Source organism: Salmo salar, chromosome ssa22 (genome assembly GCF_905237065.1).
Source record: "Salmo salar chromosome ssa22, Ssal_v3.1, whole genome shotgun sequence".
NCBI lineage: Eukaryota > Metazoa > Chordata > Actinopteri > Salmoniformes > Salmonidae > Salmo > Salmo salar.
The window spans coordinates 43,985,644-43,996,923 of NC_059463.1; the positions used below are offsets into that span (position 1 = coordinate 43,985,644).

General features: G+C 41.9%; 1 protein-coding gene across 2 annotated transcripts in view; it reads right to left on the minus strand.

The window, feature by feature from the left end:
* Positions 1 to 9,045, minus strand: part of ell2 (elongation factor for RNA polymerase II 2) — a 42,459-nt gene extending 33,414 nt beyond the window's left edge. The window contains exon 1 of one of the 2 annotated variants that reach the window (XM_045705777.1): positions 8,691 to 9,045. In XM_045705777.1, the coding sequence (XP_045561733.1) occupies positions 8,691 to 8,822 (132 nt within the window). In that variant the 5' untranslated portion in view covers positions 8,823 to 9,045. The remainder of the gene's footprint in view (positions 1 to 8,690) is intronic. The other variant, XM_014167556.2, reaches the window with a different exon arrangement.
* Between the last annotated feature and the right edge of the window lie 2,235 nt (positions 9,046 to 11,280).

An 11,280-nucleotide genomic window follows, 5' to 3' on the forward strand; every position in this document is an offset into this window, starting at 1 on the left:
TAAGGCTGTAACGTAACAAAATGTGGAAAAAGTCAACGGGTCTGAATACTTTCCGAAGGCACTGTATGTCTGATCATAATAAAGTAAATCACATGTAGTCAGATTACATCAACAGGTTGCGTATAATGGTAGCTACATGAGTAAACATTGGCACGGCAGAATAGGTTCTTCCCTGGCTGTTTTGAAACTTCAGGAACTTCCCTTCAGCAAATGTCCCTTTACAGTGCACACTAAAAATGATAAGCGCAAGTAAACTTGCTCGTGTTGTCACAATACACATACCAGGTTTACCATAACAATTTTATTTTATTTATTTAATTTAATCTTTATTTAACCAGGTAGGCCAGTTGAGAACAAGTTCTCATTTTACAACTGTGAGCTGGCCAAGATAAAGAAAAACTGTGAGACAAACAGAGTTACACATGGAATAAACAAACGTAGTCAATAACAATAGAAAAATCTATATACAGTGTGTGCAAAAGAAGTAAGATAAGTGAGGTAAGGCAATAAATAGACCATAGTTGCGAAATAATTACAATTTAGCAATTAAACACTGGAGTGATAGATGAGAAGAAGATGAATGTGCAAGTAGAGATACTGGGGTTCAAAGGGAAAAAAAATACATAAATATGGAGATGAGGTAGTTGGGTGGGCTATTTACCGATGGGCTATGTACAGGTGCAATGATCTGTAAGCTGCTCTGACAGCAGATGCTTAAAGCTAGTGAGAGACATAAGTCTTCAGCTTCAGTGATTTTTGCAGTTCGTTCCAGTCATTGGCAGCAGAGAACTGGAAGGAAAGGCGGCCAAAAGGAGTTCTTGGCTTTGATGGTGACCAGTGAAATATACCTGCTGGAGCGTGTGCTACGGGTGGGTGCTGCTATGATGACCAGTGAGCTGAAATAATGCGGGGCTTTACCTAGCAAAGACTTATAGATGACCTGGAGTCCGTGGGTTTGGCGACGAGTATGAAGCGAGGGCCAGCCAACGAGAGCACACAGGTCGCCGTGGTGGGTAGTATATTGGGCTTTGGTGACAAAACGGATGGCACTGTGACGGCAAATTGGATGTAGTCTGAGTAGAGTGTTGGGGTCTATTTTGTAAATGACATCGCCGAAGTCTAGGATTGGTAGGATAGTCAGTTTTACGAGGGTATGTTTGGCAGCATGAGTGAAGGATGCTATGTTGCGAAATAGGAAGCCGATTCTTGATTTAATTTTGGAATGGAGATGCTTGATGTGAGTCTTGAAAGAGAGTTTATAGTCTAACCAGACAGACACCTAGGTATTTGTAGTTGTCCACATATTCTAAGTCAGAACCATCCAGAGTAGTGATGCTAGATGGGCGGGCAGCGATTGGTTGAAGAGCATGCATTTAGTTTTTTATTTGCATTTAAGAGCAATTGGAGGCCACGGAAGGAGAGTTGTATGGCATTGAAGCTCGTTTGGAGGTTTGTTAACACAGTGTCCAAAGAAGGGCCAGAAGTATACAGAATGGTGTCGTCTGCATAGAGGTGGATCAGAGAAACACCAGCAGCAAGAGCGGCATCATTGATATATACAGAGAAAAGAGTCGGCCCGAGAATAGAACCCTGTGGCACCCCCATAGAGACTGCCAGAGGTCCGGACAACAGGCCCTCCGTTTTGACACACTGAACTCTGAGAAGTAGTTGGTGAACCAGGCGAGGCAGTCATTTAAGAAATCAAGGCTGTGGAGTCTGCTGAATAAGAATGTGGTGATTGACAGAGTCAGCCATGTATGTATTAATGAATCAAAGGACGTTAGTATTCGAGTACTTGTGCAAGTAAAAATATTGACAGGGCTATTTTAACAGTGAAAAGGCTTTTTCTAAATTACATGAACATAATTGTTGCATACAAGGATATACCATGACATTTCAATTAATGCATTTAATAAAACAAACTTTTCAATGTAGTTTTTATGATGCCCCATAAAAAACACCGGTAGACTTTACGTGTGTAGCTCACGTCACCCCGCTCCTCCGCTCTCTCCACTGGCTCCCAGTTGAAGCTCGCATCGGCTACAAGACCATGGTGCTTGCCTACGGAGCTGTGAGGGGAACGGCACCTCCGTACCTTCAGGCTCTGATCAGGCCCTACACCCAAACAAGGGCACTGCGTTCATCCACCTCTGGCCTGCTCGCCTCCCTACCTCTGCGGAAGCACAGTTCCCGCTCAGCCCAGTCAAAACTGTTCGCTGCTCTGGCACCCCAATGGTGGAACAAGCTCCCTCACGACGCCAGGACAGCGGAATCAATCACCACCTTCCGGAGACACCTGAAACCCCACCTCTTTAAGGAATACCTAGGATAGGATAAAGTAATCCTTCTAACCCCCCCCTTCCCCCCCTTAAAAGATATAGATGTACTATTGTAAAGTGGTTGTTCCACTGGATATCATAAGGTGAATGCACCAATTTGTAAGTCTCTCTGGATAAGAGTGTCTGCTAAATGACTTAAATGTAAATGTTATGTCGGCCAATCAAAGTGGCAAAGAGGCTCAATGCAAAATGGAATAAAGTTACAGAATTAAAAAAGTTTGCGAAATGAGAAGTAGGCCACAACAAGCAACACAAGCAACAGGTAGGCTGTTTTATTTGAATGGGGTTGGGGATAAAGCACATCATGTGGCCTCAGGAATTAGCCTAGCTAGCTAGCTTCATTAGGGTACTCCAGTCAAGACAGACACTGTTATATGGGATGATAAATAACATTGTGGCTTCTACAAGTTAGCTAGTCTTGGCTGTAGCAGTTGCATTGGGTACAGCGTCTATCTCACTCCTGCTCGCATCTCACCAGCCCCTCAGCAGCTGCAGCAATAGAGCACCAACCTCTCACACAACAGTGCTCAGGTTTAAAAATCACATGAATTTCTTCCAGATATAGTCGAAATACATGATAATATTCAAATAGTGAAATAATTTCTAACCCCCATCCCTAATACAATCAATTTGACTGTTTTTACCAAACCAAATAACCTAATGGTAATCATTTGAGAGTAAATCTCTATTGATAAACTGGATAAATCAAGATGATGCCTAGACCTATTCACAATACAGGTGAATGCATATTCACTGAATGCATTGAGTTAGAGCTTGTTTTGGCTGATTTCATGGGCCTACAGATGAAAAACAAATGTTCCTTTCCATTCGGGACTTACTATTGTACTGATCAACAAAATTTGCATTGAAGGAGCAATCATCTTTTACAAAAGTATGTGCGGTCTCTTTTAAACCTAATAATGTCATTCACACAGTGAGAGACACGACTGAGGTGTGCGAGAGAAGTGAAAAACCATACAATCAGCTCTGACTAGGGTAGTGAATTGATGTTAGCTTCATCTGTAAGCTAGCAAGGAAAGTTAGCTGGAAGCTACCAGTATCTTTGATGGCACAGAAGAACATGGCTGACGTTTTACATTCTCCCAACCAATTGTGCTATTTTACTTATTTTTTTACTTATTGTGTACATAATGTTGCAGCTACCGTCTCTTATGACCGAAAATAACTTCTGGTCATCAGAAAAGCGATTACTCTCTGCGGACTGGAATAAACTTTTTCCTTTAACGAGTCTGGCGAGAAGGATATCCTGCTTTCACTGGAACAGGCCCAGATCCACGCCTTTTGCATGAAGAAAAAATGCCGGAAAAGAGGCCGCAGATCAGGCACCCTTCTGAGAATCCGGAGGCGAGCGAGTGAACTCCCATAAAAAAATAATCAAATCGGCATCGGCTTTTTTTGGTCCTCCAATAATCGCTATCGGCATTGAAAAATCATAATCGGTCGACCTCTACTCTCAACCAACTCTATAATCCATAAGCAAAGAAGAAAATGTGGCTCAGTTGGTAGAGCATGGTGTTTGCAAATCATAGACCACCTTTACGCCACACACAGATGCATACAAAGCTCTCCCCCACCCTCCATTTGGCAAATCTGACCATAGTTATATCCTCCCGATTCCTGCTTACAAGCAACAACTAAAGCAGGAAGTACCAGTGACTCGCTAAATACGGAAGTGGTTATATGACGCGGATGCTATAGTACAGGACTGTTTTGCTAGCACAGACTGGAATATGTTCTGGGATTCATCCAATGGCATTGAGGAATACACCACCTCAGTCATCGGCTTCATCAATAAGTGCATCGATGACGTCGTCCCCACAGTGACTGTACGTACATATCCCAACCAGAAGCCATGGATTACAGGCAACATCCATCAAACAAGCAAAGCGTCAATACATGATTAAGACTGAATCCTGCTCTGACGCTCGTTGGATGGGGCAGAGCTTGAAAACTATTACGGATTACAAAGGGGAAACCCAGACACGAGCTGCCCAGTGACATGAGCCTACCAGAGGAGCTAAATGCCTATTATGCTCGCTTTGAGGCAAGCAACACTGAAACATTCACGAGAGCACCAGCTGTTCTGGATGACTGTCTGATAACGCTCTCGGTAGCCGATGTGAACAAAACCTTTTAAAACAGGTCAACATTCACAAAGCCGCTAGGCCAGACGGATTACCAGGACATATATGCAAAGCACACACGGACCAACTGTCAAGTGTCTTCACTGTCATTTTCAACCTCTCCCTGACCAAGTCTGTAATACCTACATGTTTCAAGCAGACCACCATAGTCCCTGTGCCCAAGGAAGCGAAGGTAACCTGCCTAATTGATTACCGCCCCGTGGTATTCACGTCGGTAGCCATGAAGTGCTTTGAAAGGCTGGTCATGGCTCACGTCAACAGCATCCTCCCAGACACCCTAGACCCACTCCAATTCACATACAGCCCCAATCGATCCACAGATGACGCACTCCACACTGCCCTTTCTCACCTGGACAAAAGGAACACCTACGTGAGAATGCTGTTCATTGACTATAGCTCAGCGTTCAACACCATAGTGCCCACGAAGCTAAGGACTCAGGGACTAAACACCTCCCTCTGCAACTGGATCCTGGACTTCCTGACGGGCCGCCCCCAGGTGGTACGAGTAGGCAACAACACGTCTGCCACGCTGATCCTTAACACTGGGGCCCCTCAGGGGTGTGTACTTAGTCCCCTCCTGTATTCCTTGTTCACCCACAACTGCGTGGCCAAACAACTCCAATACCATCATTAAGTTTGCTGACGATATAACAGTGGTAGGCCTGATCACCAACAATGACGAGACAGCCTATAGGGAGGTGGTCAGAGAGTAAAATGTCAGCCATGTTTTTCAGCACCATCTTCCCATCTTCTTCTTCCAACTTCAATTGGCTTGTTGTCAGGTTGTTCTAAGCTCCTATTGGCCAAGGCAGTGTTCCTTCCCATATCCCCTCCTGACACCCTTTCCACCACCGACTTGAATTAGGCTACTTAACAAGACAAGATCTTAACTTCTTCATTCAACACACTTTAAGTCCCAACCGTGCCCGAATGAAATCCTTTAGGCCCAGTTTCTCAACTTCAAATCCAATAATTTGGATTAGGATTTAAAAAATATGTTTTTATTGGTCCCTGGCCTGAACATTCTGGGAATATGCTACAGAGTCTGACTAGCTTGTTGCTGGAATTATGTAGTGTTGTTGACAGTCCATTGAACTTCCCAGGACTCCTGGCCTTGGTTGATCACAGGCCCCAGAGGCCCGATAAGTGCATCTCTGTTGAGGTGCTTCCAGATAATACAGGTTGTACGGCCATGGGATTAACACGCTAGCTTTATTTGGTCCCTACAGATTGGTTTGGTAACAGAGTCCGTAAGGGCCCACAATCACCAGAGGATGATGTGATAGGAATTTGTGCAACTGTGACAACGATTTCTCCCCCCCCCCACTAGATTAGACAGAGGAAATGTACTTGCCAATACAGAAGAAAAAAAACATTTTAGCCTCAGATTTTCTAAATTTGGGCCAAACTATGCTATTTTTTTTTTTTTATTGCTGTTAGCCCTTTTCTGTGAATATCTTGTAGGTCTAATGTGTGAACTGTTTTGCAAACATATGTAATGTTTTCTTACAATAAAATTGCCTTACAGTTATATTAATCAGTGTGCAAATTGAACCTCTCCCATCCAGAAACTCCTTGAAAAGCACGAGTTTATAAGGGTTCATGCTGTCATGAACAGGCTCCTTAAGAGTACATCTTTGGTTAGGGTCTATTGGTGACAAACGTCCTATGATACTATAATAAAGGAGATTGCAATCATAGTAAGCATATAGTATAGGCTACTTGACTGTGTTTTTATATAGAAATTATAGGCCTATTTAACGTTTGACTGGGTTATATGCTGTTTTCTTAAATACTAGTCGCTAGGGTTTCCACTCCTTTTACTTCTAATCTTGTGCTTGTTCTCTTAAAGCTACCACACTCGTAGCACAAGATTAGAAGTAAAAGGAGTGGAAACCCTAGCGACTAGTATTTAAGAAAACAGCATATAACCCAGTCAAACGTTAAATAGGCCTATAATTTCTATATAAAAACACAGTCAAGTAGCCTATGCTATATGCTTACTATAAAGATTGGCAATAAAATGTCTTGTCTGGGGAGCTTGCCAATGTAACATTCACATTTAAGTCAAGAGTTTAGTCATGAACATAGTTGAATCTTGAACATAATGTACACTGACAAACTCAGAGTGTGGAGCAACTGGATAGGTCTGTAGCCAAAACATTGTTATAATAAGGTGTATTGCTATTCCAAAAATAGTTTGGAATGAAACCAATATATTGATGCAGATAAGAAGTAACAATGGAGTGAATGTGATTTTTTTTTTGTATAAAATGTGATTTTTGGGTGAGAATTTCATAAAACATGCTAACATAGCTAGCTACACATGTAAACAAATAAAATACAAAAAAAATTGGTAGACCATGGTGGTGTGAATTTGTAAACTATACATTTAGTAATCTTAAACAGGTTTGACCTAATGGTAGCAGCTGGTGACAGTGGCTAGCTAAGTAAACTAACATCCCCTGTTGACAAGTCTCCCTGACTACTTTTAAGGTAAAAGGAACATTAGCCAACTTATTTTGTAATTTAAGTGGACTGTCATTTTAATGTATCTACTAAAACTTTTAGTATCGCTAGCCAGCAAGTTAATGTTAACTAGCTAGTCAGAATAATTGCTTTCTGAACTTGCTAGATTGGCTGTCTAACTTTTGACTACTGTCATAAATTCAGCTTATGATTGCAATCTCCTTTATTATAGTATCATAGGACGTTTGTCACCAATAGACCCTAACCAAAGATGTACTCTTATAAAGATGTACTCTTAAGGAGCCTGTTACCATTACTCCTTAAAGCTGCAATATGTAACTTTTTGGGTGACCCGACCAAATTCACATAGAAATATGAGTTATAAAGCTGTCATTCTCAATGAAAGCAGGTGCAGTAGATCTGTTCTATGTGCGTTATTTCTATGCTTCCTGTTCTTAAATTTTGTTTTTGCATCTTTTACTTTCGGTTTTGTACACCAGCTTCAAACAACTGAAAATACAATATTTTCTGTTATGGAAAATATATTTCACAGCAGTTTAGATGGTACAATTATTTTCCACACAATGACAGCTTGTTTCGTCACAAACTGACATTAGGCAAACTATTATAATTTTAGCAACGTTTTCTGCATATTGCACCTTTAAGGTTCAAGGACCTTCTTATATCTTATTTTCAGAGGTAGTGCTAATTTACTATCTAGCATGCTCTGAACTCCTATGTGTAATGGAAGGCAGCCAAAAAAAGGTGTTGTCACTGAAAAGGACAGTATGTGTGTATTTTGAATTTGTGAAATTATTTTGATGTGATATGAAAGTGAAGGGCTTTATGTTTATAGAACCATGTCGCAATTGATGATCGACTACACGTTTAGATGTTTTGGCTGTCTTCCGTAAACACGCGCTGTAACATGGAGATATGGCCGTGTGGGAACACTAACCCAATAATGGCGTGTATTCATTTAACGTTCTGTTTTTTGAAAATTGTTTCTCGCTGATATGAAAGTTATGGTCCTTATCATGCTTCCACAACTGATGCGTGTTAATGTTCAGACCAAGCTTCGGGGCTCTTAACAAAACTCCCCCGTACAGAAGACGCCTTCGTCCAATGACTTAGCTACTGTAATGTGTAATGAAACAGTCATGATCAAGGTTTACGATAACTACCTTAGCTAGCTAAAAAAAAAAAAAAAAAAAAGACTTCTTAACATCTCCAATTAAACACTGACTGCAGTGCCAATCCTTGGCTTAAGAACATATGGTAAGTTAGCTAAAGTTAAGATGTCACGCGAAATTGCTTTCAAAATAGTCAGCGATTTCACCAAACAGTGCGATTATTGTCACATTTCAGTACTGACTTGAGTAGAAAAAAAGTGGACTTGGCTGGGGAAAACGTTACTTTTTTGTTGTTGGGGAAATTACATTTGGTTAGCCAGCTAACGTTAGCTACATTGCCAAATGTAGCTAACTACAGTACATCGACTACACAAATCCATTTCTCTCAAACTTTGATTCGTAATCCATATATTGTTAACTCACTTCATGGCATATGCATTATTGGTTTGACAGTAAGTTACGTTAACTAGCAAGGTAATTTGAATAACGTTTGCTCAACCTGACTGTGCGTGGCAGTTAGTTCACCAGTTTTGATAGCATCGGTAATTGTATAAGGTAAGCTATAAGACATGTATTCAACTTACCTTAGAGGTTTGGTACCTTTCTAAAGCTCTGAAAGCTGTCTCTGTCAATTTTACGTGCAATACGGTGACTTGGTCTGTATTCCGTCGGCCACAATTCAGTCCATACCTCCCATCTACGGAGAGCGCCGCCATCTTTACCAACCCTCTACCATCGTCTTGGTCTTATGTCCGAGCATATAGTTACTCCACCTAGCACAAATTCAAGGGAGGGACTCCCCCAAGGGCTTGTTCTAGTTTTTTTTTGTCTGATGGGACTGACTTTTTCTTTCCTCTCTAATAACCATATGTAATTTCAGCCCTCCTCAGACTTCAGTCCCTCAGTGTATGAATGCTAGAGTTTGTCATTGTAGAACTCTTTCTTTTGAGAAGTGAAAAGAATGGGTCGAATCAGCTGTGGTCTGTCCACTACTATGTCATAGAAGTATACGGTATCATAATGTCCACTTGGAATTAGTGGAAATGTATGCTGCTGACACCTACAAAGTGTTTATCGTTGACATTAGTTTACTACTGACAGGTATTACTTTAAATTCAAAGATTTTATCCATTGCTTTTCACTGACACGATCCAGATTCTCTTACAATAATTTATAGTGAAAACAATATATATTCATTGTAGGGTTTCATAAAGATGAGACCCCCATAGTAAAGAATATTAGAGGCATACTGACCAAACCAGTAATCATGGAAGAGCAGTTGTCTCAACCTTTTTTGGTTACATATTTTGCTTATACCAGAGTACCCCCGAAGTACCCCCTCGTGCATTTACCAGTAGGCCTATGTTGTTATGAAGCTCAAGGGGGTGTGCTTAGTCCCATCCTGTACTGCTTGTTCACCCACGACTGCGTGGCCAGCAGGTATTGCCCTGGAGGCAGAACTGAGTCATTTTCCCTTAGATAGGCCAGCTGCAAAGTCAAATTTGCCTTTATTGTAAAAAATGATGACAACAAAAAAGCTTTTTGGTCCTAATTTAAGGTTAGGCATTAGGGTTAGCAGTGTGGTTAAGGTCAGGGTTTGGTTTAAAATCAGATTTTATGACTTTGTGGCTGTGCCAGCTAGTGACCACTTTGCAGAGCTGCCTCCAGAACAAGATTTATGATGAAAAACGCTAACCTGCGGGTGGCCATGCAAGACTGAAATGGTGCTTTCAAGACAACTGGGAACTCTGGAAATAAACAAGGTAAAATCATGTCAGTGATCTTCAGGTCGGAGCTCTAGAAAGATCCCAGAGTTTCTGACTTGGAATTCCGAGTTGGATGACAGTTCAAAATGATTTTTCCCATTCGGAGATTGTTCCCCCCCAGACTTCCCAGTTGTCTTGAACGCACTGAAGTTGGAAGTCAGAGATTTCCCAGATCCAAGTTCCCAGTCGCTGGTGATCAGTCCTACCATCGTCGTGTCATCCACAAACTTGATGATTGTACTGTTTCCGCGTTCAAAACAACAGGGAATTCGGGCATCTTTCTAGAGATCTGAATTTCTGACCTGAAGATCACTGATGTCATGATTTGACCTCAGATTTTTCGGAGTTCCCAGTTGTCTTGAAAGAAAAAAGTGACCTGGCAGTGTGGAAGAGGCTAAATGGATACACCTGGTTCCTAAATTGATGACGTGTCACGCAGCAAGAGTCGAGTAGAGACGGAACGGATTTGGTTCAGTCAGTCATTCTGATGAGCCATTCCCAGCTAGCTAGTTGGTGCTTGTGGCTTCAGCAAGAATTTGAAACTTGTCTGCCAAAGTTGGGACTTGGGAGAGTGTTCAGAATCATTCAATTATTATCGGTGTAATTGTAAAAAAAAAAATGATTCGTACATTTTCTGTGAAAATAACTTGCCTACAATAAATGTGCTTTAGCTGTAACACTGGCCTGATTTTGGAGACACTATCTAGGTACTTCCCTCTCCTTGCTGCAGGAGCAGAGGAGCGTTGATTTTGTGGGGACAGTCGAGTGTAAAAAGGCTACAGAGACAAGCGGGAACCACAGGAACTTCTGTTATGAGTGTGGGGACTTACTGCTGCATGAGACAGTCTTCTGTTTCAGCTGTGAAAAATGGAAGAGGAAAAAAGAGGAAGAAGGCATTGAAGAAAATGATGACGGTTGAGGTTGAATTTGATGAAAATGGGGATAGAAAGGGAGATAGGGGGGTGAAGACTGGTGGCAAGTACAAACAGAGTGAGCAGTATGCCAGGTCGAGTGCCTGAGGTGAAATGGAAGTTAGTTAGGGCAAGCTAAGTGAAGGGGAAGGTGTGGTGAAGAGCTCAGAGCCCGAGCCTTGCATCGATGGACATGAGAAAGAAGAATCTGGTCCAGTAGGAGTGACATTTTTGGAAAAGTAGATCCTTGCCTTTTGGCAGATCCATTTGTGGTTTCAGGGTGGGTGGAAAAGGAGTTGGGTGCAGTTGAGTCAGTTAAGGTAACCCGTAGTGGGCTTGTGATATTTGTGTTTTTCTTCCAGCGAGACGGAGCAGGCGCTTCGTGCCACGCAACTCAGGGCAAGACTGGCAAGACTCAGGGCCATGCAACTCTTCCCTGTGGCTCAGTTGGTAGAGCATGGTGTTTGCAACGCCAGCATGGTGTGTGCAACGCCAGG